This window comes from Bos javanicus, chromosome 23 (genome assembly GCF_032452875.1).
Source record: "Bos javanicus breed banteng chromosome 23, ARS-OSU_banteng_1.0, whole genome shotgun sequence".
Lineage (NCBI taxonomy): Eukaryota > Metazoa > Chordata > Mammalia > Artiodactyla > Bovidae > Bos > Bos javanicus.
This window is the reverse complement of record NC_083890.1, coordinates 45,788,989-45,805,971: the sequence shown is the minus strand read 5'-3', so window position 1 is coordinate 45,805,971 and position 16,983 is coordinate 45,788,989. Positions and strand designations below refer to the sequence as shown.

General features: G+C 44.7%; 1 protein-coding gene and 1 long non-coding RNA gene across 3 annotated transcripts; one reads left to right on the top strand and one right to left on the bottom strand.

Annotated features, from left to right (window-relative positions):
* The first annotated feature begins 36 nt into the window (after positions 1 to 36).
* PAK1IP1 (PAK1 interacting protein 1) lies at positions 37 to 13,217 on the top strand. 2 transcript variants are annotated; one of them, XM_061398888.1, is made up of 10 exons: positions 37 to 192; positions 2,905 to 3,067; positions 5,611 to 5,731; positions 5,804 to 5,878; positions 6,484 to 6,536; positions 7,199 to 7,344; positions 7,451 to 7,548; positions 11,431 to 11,530; positions 12,260 to 12,383; positions 12,522 to 13,217. In XM_061398888.1, exons 1-10 carry the CDS (start codon positions 109 to 111, stop codon positions 12,722 to 12,724), a joined length of 1,167 nt encoding a protein of 388 aa, XP_061254872.1. In that variant the 5' UTR covers positions 37 to 108; the 3' UTR covers positions 12,725 to 13,217. The 2 variants fall into 2 exon arrangements, with proteins under 2 accessions (XP_061254872.1, XP_061254871.1); XM_061398887.1 differs by having other exon boundaries at positions 2,902 to 3,067.
* On the bottom strand, positions 12,638 to 16,888 carry LOC133236720 (uncharacterized). Its single transcript, XR_009732997.1, has 2 exons — positions 16,297 to 16,888; positions 12,638 to 15,824 (listed from the first exon to the last, which is right to left on the bottom strand). It is a non-coding gene; the product is annotated as an uncharacterized LOC133236720 (long non-coding RNA).
* Between the last annotated feature and the right edge of the window lie 95 nt (positions 16,889 to 16,983).

The following is a 16,983-nucleotide window of genomic DNA, read 5'->3' as shown; positions in this document are numbered from 1 at the left end:
AACTTGAGCGCCGACCGGGAAGGACCCTCCTTCCCGTCGCATCCGCTTTCGTCACTTCCGCCCTGCGCCGCGTCAGGTTCGCTGAGGAGGAGACGCGTTCGCCGCTGGATGGAGGTGGTTGCTGGATGCTACGAGCAGGTCCTTTTTGGATTCGCTGTACACCCTGAGCCCGAGGGCGACGGCCACTGCGAGGTGAGAGCCCGCGCGCGCAGGGACCGCGGGTGGTGGGGAGGCGGGGCGTCAGGCCTGGTTCCCAGCGGCCTAGGTAAACAGCACCTCAGAGGACCACATTGTCTGCTGTGTTAGGGTTTCATCGATGAATGAAACTCAAGAGACTTAGAGTATACTTAGAATATACACGTAGAATATTCTTAGAACATATACTAAGAATATACTTAGCCTTTTGAAGCATGGAGAAGGCATTTAGTAAGACGTGGCATCTGGCTTTTGTAGTGAACGTCGTGACTACGGCGCACAAAGCAAGTTTGCGTTTCTGCAAACGGGCCTGTGGGCCGTCGGTTATGAATTTAAGAGTCGTTCCTATAAGTTGAAAGAACAGTTCGCTCTTTCCCTGAGTTTTTGTCCTGGAATTTTAGCAAATTATTCGCGCTGGATTCAGGTAAACGCTTCGTTGGTAAAAGGACACCAGTTAATTATTGGGCCCTTCTAGTGGGGACCATTACTTGCAGTGAAGGTGCGAAGAAGCCATACGTATGGATTCTGCATTGGAGAGCTTAACCACGTAGGGAGATGATGAGGAAGGCAAGTAACGTAGAGAAAAGGTTACAACAAAGTATGGTAAGTATTGTGGGCTTCTCTGGTGGCTCAGTGATAGAGAATCCGCCTGCCAGTGCAGGAGACGAGAGTTCAGTCTCTTGTGCAGGAAGATCCGCTGGAGAAGGAAATGGCCATCCGCTCCAGTATTCTTGCCTACAGACCCCCCTGGAGCTTGTCCTGTTACAGAAAACGGGGTTGCAGAGTCTGACGAGACTCAAGACCACCAAAAATGTTCAGTATTTTACTACGTGTAGTAATATAAAAGTTAAGTAAATTGGGAGTGCTCAAACAGGTAGTTAGGAAATACCCAGAAATTTCCTACTAGAAATAAGATCTAATTTTTAGCCCAGTACTGTGTTTTCCCTCTAAAGGACTTCCTTAGATAATTTCCTAGAAATTATTGAGTACTTCTTTATGAAGATGTTGTGGTGTCAGTTTTGAGTTAACCAGAAAATTGGAAGTATGTAGCTTAGTTAAATTGCTTTTGTTTATTTTGTTGTGTACTCTGGTTATTCATCTGCCTCCGGTTGAAAGGTGACGTGGTCTGAACACTCAGAAGATGACGCTACTGATGGTGTTATTGTTTGTAATAACGGCGCTTTCCATGTTGCAGACACGTAGTCATCCTCACAGCAACCCTCTGAGGCAGATGCAGTTGTCCCCCTTTTACAGATGAGAATCCAGAAGTTGAGATGGGTTAAGCTGCTTGTTCAAGGCCACTGAGCTAATAATTGGCTGACCTGGGACTCACCTTTCAAGCTGTCTCCAATGCTTGAAGCTCTTTTTTTAATTTATTTTTTAATTGGAGGAAGATTGCTGTACATTGTGTTGGATCTTACCCTACAAGACCGCAAGTCAGCCATAGTTACATGAATATCCTTTCTTTCTTGAGCCTCCCTCCCCTCTCTCTCAAAGCTCTTAACTATTACCTAGTACTGCCTCTAAAGCTATTCAGGCAGTAGCCCCGATGATGAATGTTCCTTCTGTAAGATGTACAGACAAAGATTATTCTCTGATTTATGGCCACAGCAGCCCCTCAGGAATGTTGCACCTTTACTCAAAAGAGGGCTATTCTGTCCTGATTGACAGAAGGACTATTTTGCTGTCGTTTTTTAGGAATTAATTTATAACACTTCCTAAGTGTATTTGAACAAATTTGGTGAATTTATTTCTTCCTTGGTTTATTCATTTTGCTAATACTTCATGATGTATGTCCTTTTATGGGAGGCAGGATATGTGTGTGTATTCAGCAGTCATTCTTTGCACTGAGCAAATCACATTCGTTCAATCTGAGAGTTACATCGCAGCAAGCGTAGAGGTCTTGAGACCTCATTATTGGTCATTCTCCAGAGCTTATATTGATATTAATGCAAATACTATTTATTTTTCTTTATAGGTCTTGTTGTTATATAGATACGTGCTCTGTGTGATATCATACTGTCTTGTCACTCCTACAGAATGACGCTCCGTTGGAATACGTGCTTTTGTTTCTCTTGTTCACTGCTCTGTGTGTTTCGTTCACTGTGTCAAATGGTGCCAAGCACGTAATAGTCATTCAGTGTTTGAGTGAATAAATTCAAATCAAAATTTGGACATTTGAGTGAATGAACGGTATGGAGGCTCACGGATAAGTAAACCTGCTGAGGAGTTAAGGGATTGGATGAGATTTTAAAGTCCCTGTAGCCCAATCTTCGTCCGTAAATGTGCTCAGTCGCTCAGTCGTGTCTTTTTTTGTGTGACCTCGTGGACTGTAGCCTGCCAGGCTCCTCTGTCCATGGATTTTCCAGGCAAGAACACTGGAGTGGATTGCCATTTACTCCTCTAGGAGATCTTCCCGACCCAGGGATTAAACCCACATCTCCTGCATTGGCAGGTGGATTCTTTACTGCTGAGTCACTTGGGAAGCCCCAGTCCAGTCTTCGTAATTGTTTTTAAAGTCATGGTGCTCAGTGTTGCCTTCCCCTTCTTTTACTGTCCCTTCTTTATTCAATTCTGTGAATCTGTCCTGTCTTTTCTCCGTTCGTAGAATCCATTCAGTTTTCATGGATCATGAAGCCACTTACCTCTCTGTAGGGAGCTGTGATGTGACCGTGGCACTCACTGACCACGTGCTTTTCCCTACAGCAGAGATGGGCTCCTGTGGCCGACTTCACCCACCACGCCCACACTGCCTCCTTATCAGCGGTGGCTGTCAACAGCCGCTTTGTAGTCACAGGGAGCAAAGATGAAACCATTCACATTTACGACATGAAAAAGAAAGTCGACCATGGGGCGCTCATGCATCACAATGGTAAGAAAATCGTGGCCTTTCAGATAACAGTGTTGAGGCATTACTACTTTATGGTTCGACTTCAGCTGAACAATTCATAAGTGTCTCATGAGCAGAATCTGTGCTAGGAAATACAGAAGTGGACAAAATGTGGTTCTTTATCCTTACATTATTCACAGTCTGTATCGGGCCAGAATGGAAACACTTTACTCAGTCTAGTGGGGCAGAAGGAGGAAGCAAGTTTTCATTGAAAGCTTCCTTAAAATGACATTAAATCAACTGTTTTATAAGAAGAGGTCAGTTGTTGGGCAGGTGAAACTGGCAAGATGGAGAAAAGGATGCTCAGGGCAGGGCAGGCCGTGCAAGGGGCACAAGTGACCGTGCCATGGGAGAAGCTGACTCTGGGAGAGGGCCAGGTGCCCAGCGCTGTGCCAGGAGAGGCCAGCTGTGGCTTCAGTTCAGAGAAGAGGAAGCCTAGCCTCAGAGGTGTCACAGGACTGCCCACGGTCGCAAAATGCTAAAACCAAAACCTGAGCGTGCAGCTGCAGCCTGTGCTTTTTTGACTGTTGGTGTGCCTGGGGACGTGTAAGGCGCTCGGTGTTCTGAGAAGGCTGACAGGGAGGTTGGGGTGGCTGGAGAGGCAGTAGGGTCAGATCCCAGGGGACCCCGAGTGGAGGAGGTTGGGATTGAATGGGGGCAGAGAGCAGTGCAGGCCTGAGGAAGGTGCTGGCAGTGTGAGTGTGGGAGAGACGCCGAGAACCAGCAGAGAGCCTGCCTGCTGGAGTCGGAAGCTGTCGATGGACATCTGCTTGCAGTAGGCTATACACACTTCTGTAGCCAAAGGAAAGTTACTTGGTGTGTTGGAGAGAAGGATTGATTTACATGGGAACAGAGGGTTTTGGACAAAGAATAGGTTGTTGGCCTAGAGAGAGTAGGGTGTCAAGGATCTGCAGATCTCCAGAACATGAAGCAGGCGAGCGTGAGTGGAGGAAGGCCAGGAAGGGCTGGAACAGTGAGAGGTTGCGGTCAGGGGATAGATTCTTAGAGCTGGAGATTTACTGTGGAAAAGCTCCAGGGGATAGCCATGTGAGGGACTGGAGTGCAAGGAGATGGAGGTTATTGGAGTGGAGGAGGTCAGGAGGAGTGATCCCCTAGTCACAGCTGGGGTTTCACATTGATGGTGAAGTTGAGCAGGATAGCACCAGGATTGGGGGACAGACAGACCCAACAGGTGATTTATTCCCCAGTGAAGTGAAAGTGAAAGTCGCCCCGTTGTGTCCAACTCTCTACGACCCCATGGACTGTATAGTCCGTGGAATTCTCCAGGCCAGAATACAGGACTGGGTAACTTTCCCTTCTCCAGGGGATCTTCCCAACCCAGGGATCGAGCCCAGGTCTCCCGCATTGCAGGCGGACTCTTTACCAGCTGAGCCGAGGGGGAAGCCCCTAGTGTTGAGCATCATATGCTGTTGTCACTGCGTCTTTCCAGGCGACAGACAGGGAGGGGGTTCACGTGTGCTCCAGGAGAAGAAGGGGAAGGAAGAACTCAGGACAGTAGAGCCTCTTACTCAGGTGCTCAGTTAGGAAAAACTTGCCTGAGGAAAGTAGTTTTCTGCAACAAAAGGCAGATAAGACAAATACCCTTTTTGTTTACACTACCTTTCATCTATTTCAGAGGTTCTTGCCAGCCAAGAGTCTGCTGTTTGTTCGTAGCAGAAATTTGGAGTGATCAGTGTCCTCCTTAAGTGCCCTGTGAGATAGTCCTTAGCTACTTTGACAAGTGTCTTGCTTTTCGGAAGCAGCTCAGCTTTGGGTGACTTAAGTGTGCATTCCTTTTCCTCTGTCTCCTAGTCCCAGTTCATACAAGGAAGGCTTCTCCCTCCCTTGGGCTTGGAGACATAAGCTGAACAAGTCTGGTCTGTACCTGGTCTGCACAGATGTTCAACCTCAAGACAGAGTTTGACCTGGGAAGAGTTTAGATAGGGGATGAATGAAACAGGATTCTTGATTTCTTTCATTTCTTATACAAGTGTTGTTTTCAAACAGCTGGTAGTACATAAGCTATTTTCCAGGTAACAGGTAGAATCATGGGCAGAAGTAGTAGAAGATACGGGAAAACAGCATTTCCAAAATAAGAAATAAGACAAGAGTGAAGGAGGAAGACGTGGGTAGACATGGCTAGAGTCTCCCACTGTGAGGAGTACATAGGCCCACATATTTTTCTTGGTTTTTAGAGGGGGTGTGTGCACAGTTATTCCTCACAGATCTTTGACTTTCAGTATAAAGAGCCATGTGAAGAATCGATCTGGATTTGTGCAGAGACAGCACTGACTCAGGGGTTCATATTCTATTCTGAAAAGGACAAAATATAAATATTTAGACTTTGCAGCCAGAGGAGTCAGCAGTCTGCAGGCCAAATCTGGGCTGATGGCCTGATTCTATAAATGCAGGTTTACTGGAATATGGCCATGCTCATTCAGTCACGAAAGGTCTGTGGCTGGCTTGGCACTGCAGCTGCAGACGTGAGTACACGTAACAGAGACCGTTGATTGGTTTTTCCACAGGCACGATCACTTGCCTGAAATTCCATGGCAACAGGCACTTGATCAGCGGGGCCGAGGACGGCCTCATCTGTGTCTGGGACGCAAGGAGATGGGAGTGCCTGAAGTCGATCAGAGCTCACAAGTGAGTCCCGCCTGCTCTCAGTGTTCTCCAGGTGCCAGTCAAGCTGGGGGCTAACTGTCGGTTTCCTTTTAGAGGACATGTGACCTTCCTTTCCATTCACCCATCTGGCAAGTTGGCCCTGTCTGTGGGTACAGATAAGACACTGAGGTGAGTCATGAAGGCCCAGGAGCACCTTTACTAAGCTGTGGACTTTGGTCTTCAAATTTAAGAGCCCACGCCCCTGTGAGTAGCTGTCCTGCAGGAATACTGGAGTGGGTGGCCTTTCCCTTCTCCAGAGGATCTTCCCAACTCAAGTCTCCTGCATTGCACACAGATTCTTTACCATCTGAGCCACCAAGGAAGTTGGTGTTGGTACTGTTTCTATACTGTCTGCCATTGTCAGACACCAGGGTAAAGCTGAACGCTTATGAACCTTTTCATAAGGAAAGGCGGGGGGAAATGAAAAGCTCTAAATTCAAACACACATGCTACATTGCAATCGTCAGCTGTGGAGTAGAGAGGGGTCTTATATAAAGAGGAATTTTAGGAAGGGAAGCCTTTTGAAAATACAGTGAACTCAGCAGAGGAAAGGACTGTGGGAACAGAGCGAGTTTTAATCTTGCTTGATAAGAAATATTTCGGGCATTGCCATAAGAAAGAAGGTAGTTCTTCTGAATGGCCATGTAGTAAATGTTCGTTTGTGTCTTCATTAAACTTAGCTTTACACATGGTCAGTCAGTGATCATGTGGTAAATGAGCTTCCTGTTTTGCAGAACATGGAATCTTGTGGAAGGAAGATCGGCATTCATAAAAAACATAAAACAAAGTGAGTGTTTTTTGACTTTCTTTAAATTTCATCTTTGGCTGTGCTGGATCTTGGTCATCGCGAGGGCTTTTTCTCTAGTCGCAGCGATGGGAGGCTGCTCTTTGCTGTGGCGTGCAGGCTCCCCACGGCAGTGGCTTCTCTTGTTGTGGAGCGTAGGTTCTAAGGCATGAGGGCTCAATAACACAGACTTGGCTGCTCTGAGACATGCGGGATCTTCCCAGATCAGGGATCGAACCCATGTTTCCTGAACTGTCAGGTGGATTCTTTACCACTGAGCCACCAGGGAAGCCTAAAGTGAGTGTTTAGAATGCATTTGAAAATGTGATAGGCTGTGAATGTGTATACACACAAGTTCTCGTGTCCGCACACCTACAGTTATTTCTGAGAGCATAGGCCTTAGGTCACTTTTTTCCCCTCCTCTTTCTATTGGGATTTTTGGCATGGCTCTGCCACCTATGAACTGTATGACCTTAATGATTCTTCAAACCAATTCCTTGTCTAAAATTTAACAAAAATATGCATCATAAGTTTGCTGTGAAGGTTTAATGGGATAATGGATGTGAAAGTGCACAGTGTAAATATTTGGTATTTTTTTTTATGACCCCTGATCAGTTTCTTTTTTTATCTGTGAAATACAACAGCTTTGTTCTTGTAACTTACAGGTGCTCACATAGTGGAATGGTCGCCAAAAGGAGAGAAATACGTAGTTGTCATACTGAACAGAATAGACGTCTATCAGCTCGACACTGCATCCGTCAGTGGCACCATCACAAATGAAAGGAGAGTGTCTTCTGTTACATTTCTTTCAGTAAGTGATCGGAAGTCAATGGTGGGAGCTGAGTGTATATGGTGATGGTCAGAGTTGTTGATGACATTCTGGGTGTTAATGTGTGTTTTATTTTCCCCTCTGTTAGGAATCTGTCCTCGCAGTGGCTGGAGATGAAGAGGTTGTAAGGTTTTTTGACTGTGATTCCCTAACATGCCTGTCTGAGTTTAAAGCTCATGAAAACAGGTACTTTTTTTTTTTTTTTAACACACTAATCTCTGTGTGCTTGTATGTGGAGGGTCTCTTATAAATGCAGTAGCTTCATAAGGCAGACTTTTTTGTGAACGACTACAGAAATAGACATATCTACATAGCTGATTTTTTTTTTTTTTTCCCAAGAGGATGGTGGAAATGTTGTCTTGGCCATAGTGATGCAAAAGTGGTGAAGTCGTCACCAGGACTAGTCATTGGCACAACAGACTTATTTTCTCAATAATTTCATTACACTTGCGGCCTGGAACCCTCAATTCATACTTGAGTGGGAAAAAAAAATTAGCTCTGCCCCAACCACTCTTGTCTATTTTCCCTCTGTTTGCCTGTCCAGTGGCCCCTTCCCACACTCTGCTTTTCCTGCAGGAGAAATAAATGACATGTTGACCTCTGTCTTGCATCCATCTCCATCACCTCTTACCACTCACTGTATCTCTGCAGGCAGACGTGAGTCTCAGGGTCAATGGTTAATAACCGGACCAAGGTTACCACCCTGTTAGGTGATGGAGAAGGGAACCAACCCAGTTCTAACCACCCAAGAGTTTACTGCTCCTGCTTTTTCTGCTGTAATTTTGTAAAATGGTGATCATGTGTTTTATTTGCATGTTCTTTTATGTTTCAAACAATTCTTAGTTATTTTTAAAAATGCTTATTTCAGGGGACATTGCCACATGTCCCCTGCAGGGAAAAGTCATCCTGGTTGAGAACCACTGTCCAAACTATGACTTTTGATATCATGTCCATGCCCAAACTGCCTCCCATTTTCCTATCATGACATAATCAAATTCTTCCTTCATCTCCTCTAGCTCCACCTGATTTCAAGGCCAGTCACAATCTGCCCTCACTTTCATTTCTCACTTCTTTGTATCATTCAAGTAGATCAATCTTCCTGCTCCACTGACTTCTTGAAATAGGCTAATTCTCACCTCTGGGCCTGTGTGCATCCTTTCCCACATCTGAAGATGCGTCTTAGCTGCTAGTTTTGGTCTATTCAACTTGTTTGCCCTTCAAGGTCAGACTCAAGTCCCATTATTTTTTATAATGTTTTCTAATGACTTTGGCCTCTAGCTGTATCCTCCTTTGGAGGTGTGAAGTCTGGTAGTTTAGTGGATGGGTTTCGGAATCAGGTCAATGTGGGGACAGCTCTGATGCTTATGTGTGTGGGCTCCCTGGTGGTCTAGTGGTTAAGAATCTGCCTGCCAGGCTTCTGGTTCAAGAAGGCAGAGTAGAAGGACGTGTGCTCATCTCTCGCTATGAGAGCACCAAAACTGTACCTAGCTGTCGAACAACCATCAACAGGAGGCTGCTGGAACCCACCAAAAAAGATGTCCCACATAAAATGACAAAGAAGAAGCGGCAGTGAGACAGTAGGAGGGGCGCAATCACGATAAAATCAAATCCCATACCCACCAGGTGGGTGACCCACAAACTGGAAAACAATAATAGCAAAGAAGTTCACCCATTGTTGTGAAGGTTCTGAACCCCGTGTCAGGCTTCCCAGCCTAGGCATCCGACAAAGGGACTGGGAATCCCCAGGGAATCTAGCCTTGAGGGCCAGTGGGATTTGATTATAGGCCTTCAGAGGACTGAGGGAAACCGAGACTCCAGTCTTGGAAGGCACAAACAAAATTTTGCACACACCAATACCCAGAGGAGAGGAGCAGTGACCCCAAAGGAGACTGAATCAAAACTACCTGCCAGTGTTGGAGGGTCTCCTGTGGAGGCGTGAGTCTACAGGGGCTCACCACAGGGATGGGGGCACTGCAAGGTTTCTGATGTCCCCTGATACACTTTCTGTTTTCACAACTGGAGAAGGTGCTACTGGCATCTAGTAGGTAGAGGACAGGGATGATGTTAAACATCATACAATGGAAAGGACAGCCCCCTGCAACAAAGAATTATCCACCCCAAGTGTCTGTAATGCTGAAGCTGAGAAACTGTAGTTTAGGAAGTAATCTGGCAGTAGTTGTCAAGATGGAACAGAGGGAAGAGGATGGACACAGAGCCCAGAGAAGATGGTCGTTCAGGGAGATAGCATTAAGACCAGGGTAGGAGGTGACAGGAGATGAATAGGAAATGGAATACTCTTCAGGTGGTCCAAGGATGCAGTCTGTAATCACTCTTACAAGCAGTCTTCTGCAAAATGTGAGAAAACTAAGCTTAAGACTGTCTATGGGCACCTTATTTTATGATAAAAGATTGTAAATGATGCACAACTTCCAAAAATTGCCACCTTGAAGGTAGGGCACAAAGCTTTAAGTATAGCAGTAACATTTTCATTCCACACTCTGAAGCAAATTTGGCAAAATGTTAACATCTGTTAAATTTGGATGGTGGGTGCAGGAATGTCTGTTCTATTATTTTCTGTGCCTTATGTTTACTTGAAATTTTGTGATTAATGATGGGAGAAGAAAGAAAAAGCCTTGGAATGGTTGTGATCCCTTCATTTGAATTTTTACTGGTATTTACAAATGTCATTTTTCAGTTACAGAAGCTACATGTATGTCCTCATTGTAAAAACTGTCCAACAATACAAGAAATATAATAAAGATTAGACATTCCCCTTGAAAAAAAAAATAAATAAAAATAAAAATGCTTATTTATTTGGCTGCACAGAGTCTTGGTTGCAGCACGCTGTGGCACGTGGGATATAGTCGAATCCGGGTCCCCTGCACTGGGAGCGTGGAGCCTCAGCCGTGGGACCACCAAGGAAGTCCCAGTCAACTCTCAGTGTTTGTTTTCTGTGTCATAGTTTAGCTTTAGGAAATCTCTCTTTACAAATAGAATACTGCGCTCACTAGACAGGCCCTGGTTTCTGCCCGCCTAGTTTTGGGGAAGGGAGCCTATTCTTCAAGGCCATGTGGCTCTTCATGGATATTTGGTTGTTTAACAAGTATTCGCTGAGTGTCTGTAATGAAAGACTGCAGCAGGAGCTTGCACTCTCCTGGCTCTTATCTTATCAGGGACAACAAATAGGATAAACAAGAACTCAGGTAATCCTAACAGGAAGGAAATAGGTATTACAATTTGGGAATAACACAGGTAACTTATTTGGATGGGATGATCGGGGAAGGGGGAATGAGACCTTTGGGATAAAGGAGCTATTTCTAAAAGAGAGAATTGTAGGCACAGTGGCCCTGAGGGAGAAAAGAGCTTGGTGTATTTTAGGAACAGATAGAAGACTGTCACTGGGTCAGAGGGAGCCAGATGGTGCCAGGCCTGACATGTTGTGGGAAGGAGTTTGAGTTATATATCAAATGCCTTTGTAGGTGCTGGGTTTTCTATGTCCCAGCCACTTCCTCCCTCTTGTGGTGTTTTGAAACCGAACCTACCTCTGTAGAATTTTAAGCCTGGGAATAACAAGGTTTGATTTTTTTAAAAGTTGTTAGGGTGCAAAAATGGAAGCCGAGAGGCCAGTTAGTTTACTCCATAATCCAGAAGGAAAATGATAGTAGCTCAGAAGGTGGGTGGTGGGCCCTGAGGACAAGGGGAGGAGGCCTCGGTCTTTCTCTCAATAGTTTCCTGAGGTGGAGGGGGTTTGAATATGTTTATTTCCTTTAATTCCTGATAATTCCTTTTATTCCTGATAATCTGATTATTTATAGTTGTCTATCATCTTTTCAAGTCCTTCTTAAGGTATGGTTGACAGTCAATTCTATCTTGGAATTTAGACCCTGAAAATGACTCAACCAACTCATGGGATTGTGAGGCATGTTAAATTTTTGCAACTGTTGTTTGAGCAGTTTGGAAATACCCGAAGCCTTGAAAAGTCGAGAGACTATGTGCCTGGAAGTTTTCTAGCAGCATCATACTGTCTGGAGGAAAGGCTCCTTTACAGTGTCACTGTTTTTGTCCTAGGGTAAAAGACATGTTCAGTTTTGAAACTCCAGAGCATCACGTTCTTGTTACAGCATCGAGTGATGGTTTCATCAAAATGTGGAAGCTTAAGCAGGACAAGGTCAGTGTCTCAACACAATATAAATAAACCAAATGCAGGTCTTACTGTCAGTATGACTTTGAGTTAAGTGAGGTGGATTTTCTTAAAGGTTCATTGGGCACAGATCTTTTACATGTTACATCTCTTCAAGGCCTGATTGATATTCATGGTTTTAAGATTAGGATTCTGTAGTGCTGCCCCAGGGGTTGGTATTGGTGAGTCTGAACTGGCTGGATCCCAGAACTCCTGCTCATTCAGTCAGAGAAACAGCATGTTTTTCTCTTCTGTGTATCGATGATCTTCTCTATAACCTTCTGTTAGATAAAAATCCTGCCATTGCTAGGAAAAAATGGGGAACTTGCGATCAATTGTAGAATTAACAATAGTTTTGAACCAGATAATTACACATTTAAATTCTCTGGTAGTCTCCCTCTTACAGAGTGTTGGTTTATTCTCTTAAAAACAGTCTCTGAGTGTGGTTTGTTGAGTACCTAGTTTGTGCAAGGTTCTTTGTTAAAACCTGGAACTGAACAAGATCAAATAGCGCCTTTCCTTAGTGAAGTGCTTCTTAGGAATTGGTGGACATAGTCAAACCAATCACGAGTCAAGGTCACAAGTGTTTTCTAAACAGCATTCCTTTTATACTCAAGAAAATGCTGTGTAAGTTTTTAATTAAGGTAACTTGGTTATGGAAACAAAATTATTTAAAATTCCTTTATGTTATCTCACATTTTCTTTCTCACATTATAGAAAGTTTCCCCGTCTCTATTGTGTGAAATAAACACGAACGCCAGGCTGACGTGTCTTGGGGTGTGGCTGGACAGAAGGACAGACACAAAAGAAAGCCCGCCTGCTGCCGCCGAGCCTGCTCCTGGTAAGTGAAACCGATCTTTTAAAAAAATTTAAGCTATCTCTTGAGGTGGAGGAGTGCCAGATAACTTCACTTTATTGTCAACTTATTTTACCTTAGAGGGAAAAACAGCCTTTAAATACCCTGTCTCTTGTGTTTTAGTAAGTAAAGAACAGTCCAGACGCAACAAAGAGGAATCTGGCCATGCAGTCCAGGAGGAAGAAAAGCAGCCAAAACCAGACGCAGAGAAATGTAGTTTAACTGGTGACAGTAATAAGCCAACAAGGGGAAACAGCCTGGTGTCAGCCAAGAAGAGAAAAACAGTAGAAATGTTGGAAAAAAAGAGAAAAAAGAAGAAAATATGAATGATGCAGTGAATCCCAAATTTTTCCTAGCAGGAAATTTTTTTCAAATATACTTTTTTTTTTTTTCCCCTAAGTAAAAGCTTGGAATTTCTTCTTTTGAAGAAAACGTACGCTTAAAAATCACGTTCAGGTTTTTTTTAAAAACTGTGGTAAAACTTTTTGAAAGGCAATATTAGTTATATATCATGGTGATATTATAGTATCTTAATGTATAATATGGGCTTCCCAGGTGGCTCAGTGGTAAAGAATCTACCTGCCAATGCAGGAGACAAAGGTTTGATCCATGGGTTGGGAAGATCCCCTGGCAAATGAAATGGCAATTCACTCCAGTATTCTGGCCTGGGAAATCCCATGGACAGAGGAGCCTGGTGGACCACAGTCCAGAGGGCTCACAAAAGAATTGGACATGACATAATGACTGAGCCCACACACATGCAACCTATAATATATAATTTTTACTGCTGTGTAAAGCAAATAAAGATCTTTCTCTAAATATTGTGGCTTAAAATAATATAAAATCCTGAACACATTTTTACCAAAAGTGGATAAAGGAGTTATTTTTCAGATTTCTATTTAAGTGGGGGAAGAATGAAAAACCTGCATTACTTTGGCCTCTTCAAGTGGTTCTAATAATTTTAATGAGGATTTTGTTCATTTTGATAACAAATGGTATAAAAAGACATTCATACCAGGAAGTTAAGACAAGCTTAAGAGCTACAGATAAATAAAATACATATGTATAATGCATATGCTGAAGTTCAGGGCTCCGAACAGAAGGTTAAAGAGAGGCTGCCAAACTTGATTAAACTGTTCTATTTCCAGTGGATGACAAGGAAATGTTAAGATAGGAAAATGACATTTCCTTTATTTTAAATCTGCTTCAGCCCATTAAAAAAAACACTTGGCTAATCTCCCATCCAAGTACTAACCAGGCCCGACTCTGCTTAGCTTCCATCATCAGATGAGATGCGGCGCGTTCAGGGTGGTATGGCTGTAGGCTTTAGTTTATCTTCTAACAAAGGTAGTCTTAAAACTATATCTTAATTATTTGTATCTTATTTCAAAAAACGGCTCTACCAGGGCCTAGGACTGTATGTAATTAAATCTGTGGTTTCAGTTCAGTTGCTCAGTTGTGTCCGACTCTTTGAGACGCCATGAACCACAGCATGCCAGGTCTCCCTGTCCATCACCAACTCCCGGAGTCCACCCAAACCCATGTCCATTGAGTCGGTGATGCCATCCAACCATCTTATCCTCTGTCGTCCCCTTCTCCTCCTGCCCTCAATCTTTCCCAGCATCAGGGTATTTTCTAATGGGTCAGCTCTTTGCGTCAGGTGGCCAAAGTATTGGAGTTTCAGCTTCAACATCAGTCCTACCAGTGAACACCCAGGACTGATTTCCTTTAGGATGGACTGGTTGGATCTCCTTGTAGTACAAGGGACTTTCAAGAGTCTTCTCCAACACCACAGTTCAAAAGCATAAATTCTTCGGCACTCAGCTTTCTTTATAGTCCAACTCTCGCATCCATACATGACCGCTGGAAAAACCATAGCCTTGACTAGATGGATCTTCGTTGGCAAAGTAATGTCTCTGCTTTTGAATATGCTATCTAGGTTGGTCATAACTTTCCTTCCAAGGAGTAAGTGTCTTTTAATTTCATGGCTGCAGTCACCATCTGCAGTGATTTTGGAGCCCAGAAAAATAAAAGTCATCCACTGTTTGCATTGTTTCCCCATCTGTTTGCCATGAAGTGATGGGACGAGATGCCATGATCTTAGTTTTCTGAATGTTGAGCTTTAAGCCAACTTTTTCACTCTCCTCTTTCACTTTCATCAAGAGGCTCTTTAGTTCTCCACTTTCTGCCATAAGGGTCGTGTCATCTGCATATCTGAGGTTATTGATATTTCTCCCGGCAGTCTTGATTCCAGCTTGTGCTTCTTCCAGCCCAGCATTTCTCATGATGTACTCTGCATGTAAGTTAAATAAGCAGGGTGACAATATACAGTCTTGAGGTACTCTCTTTCCTATTTGGAACCAGTCTGTTGTTCCATGTCCAGTTCTAACTCTTGCTTCCTGACCTGCATACAAATTTCTCAAGAGGCAGGTCAGGTGGTCTGGTATTCCCATCTCTTTCAGAATTTTCCACAGTTTATTGTGATCCACACAGTCAAAGGCTTTGGCATAGTCAATAAAGCAGAAACAGATGTTTTTCTGGAACTCTTGGTTTTTCGATGATCCAGCAGATGTTGGCAACTTGATCTCTCGTTCCTCTGCCAGCTTGAACATTGGAAGTTCACGGTTCACCTATTGCTGAAGCCTGGCTTGGAGAATTTTGAGCATTACTTTTCCTAGCCTATGAGATGAGTGCAACCTGTGTGGTAGTTTGAGCATTCTTTGGCATTGCCTTTCTTTGGGATTGGAATGAAAACTGACCTTTTCCAGTCCTGTGGCCACTGCTGAGTTTTCCAAATTTTCTGGCATATTGAGTGCATCATTTTCACAGCATCATCTTTCAGGATTTGAAATAGCTCAACTGGAATTCCATCACCTCCATAGCTCTGTTCGTAGTGATGCTTTCTAAGGCCCACTTGACTTCACATTCCAGGATGTCTGGCTCTAGGTGAGTGATCACACCATAGTGATTATCTGGGTTGTGGGTGGTTTAGTTCCTATAAGTGTCATCCCAGCTGGTTAAGGCAAGTCCTATCGATTTTTTCAGCAGAGTCTTCCATTAAGTTGGTAAGAGTCTGGCCTAAGTGGAATTGTTCAGGTCTTAGTCACTCTCAGCTTTGGCTGTTTGAAGTCAGCTATGGTAAACACAGGCTTCAGTTTTGATATCTGAAAGGTAGGCGTTGTTGCGAGTGGAAAAGTTTTCTCTTAGAATATGTATGCTGCCAAAATGTCACTTGCCATCCGTCTCTACAAGGATTAGGTCCCGCGCCACTGCAGTTGCTGACCTATAGCACACTCTGAAAGGAGTTCTAGGTAGAGATCAGGAAAAAGGCACTCTGGGAAAAACTGGCAGAACAGGCCTTAGATGGAGACTTTTCAGGAGGTTTATGAGCCCAATCTCTTGCGTCTTCTCTTATCTATGAAAGCACTTAAGAGAGACATCATTAACAGAGACATCTGCTCCTGGTGACTAGCACCAACATTCTGTCAAAATGTGTGCTTGAGTGCACAGTAACCCACTTCACTAAAATCACATATACTGACACCCCCTGCCCTTCAGTGAGCAGTTGCACAGAACTGAGAGGCTGTGCCCTGGGCTATGGTCCTCATTTTGCCTCCAATAAAACTTAAGCTTACAACTCTCTCCTTGTGCATTTTTTTTTTAAAAGATACCCGTGACCTGCAATTTGTCTTTTCACTGGTTTGTGTATGTATGATCTGTTGTTATGTACTTGCAGGAGATGAAAGCAACATCATGGATGACACCCACGTTTTGGTGTTACATCAACTGAGAATATGGTGGGGCAGGGCAGAGGAGCAGGTGTGGAGTTAATCTGTATGTGTGGGGGGGGGGTTGGGGGTGGGGAGACGTTGCAGAGGTACTTGCAAATTTAACTCACCTACAGTCAGTCTTAAAGTAGCTTCACTCTTCAAGTAGCCTCTTCAAGTACTCAAGTAGCCTCACTCCCTAAAACAAAGGGAAGTGAGCCAGATTATCTAGCCTGTGACCACCTTATCTTCTGCAGGTAGAAAATAGTCCCTTCTCATGGTAGCAAACTAGGTGATCAGGCTAGAGGGACCATCTCCGATGGTTGACACCTGGCGAGGACTGGAGCCCTCCGTTAACGCATCCTTCAGAATCCAGTCTCTGACACGCTCTTTCCCCCATCGGTGACCTCCACCGCAGGCCTGGCCCAGCTCGCCAGGACTCCGTCAAAACTAGACTCCAGTCCTGGGTTTCCGGCTTTTGGCCAGGCCGTCTTGGATCTGGGACAAGTGCTGGATGCTGGACGGCCCTGCCCGCGTCCAGCTTTCGGGACACATGTGCTCGGCGACTCTCCTGGCCTCGGGGACAGAGCACGCGCCGGGCCGTCGGCAGCAAGCCACGCCCCAAGGGCTCAGAGAGCGCTGCGACTCCAGGCCTCTAGCTCCGCCCCACGCTACGCCCCCGGGACGCAAAGAGCGCGACGACTCCCGACCCCTAGCCCCGCCCCACGCTACGCCCCCAGGACGCAAAGAGTGCGACGACTGCAGGCCTCTAGCCCCGCCCCCACGCTTCAACCCCGCCCCACCCCTCTAGCCCCGCC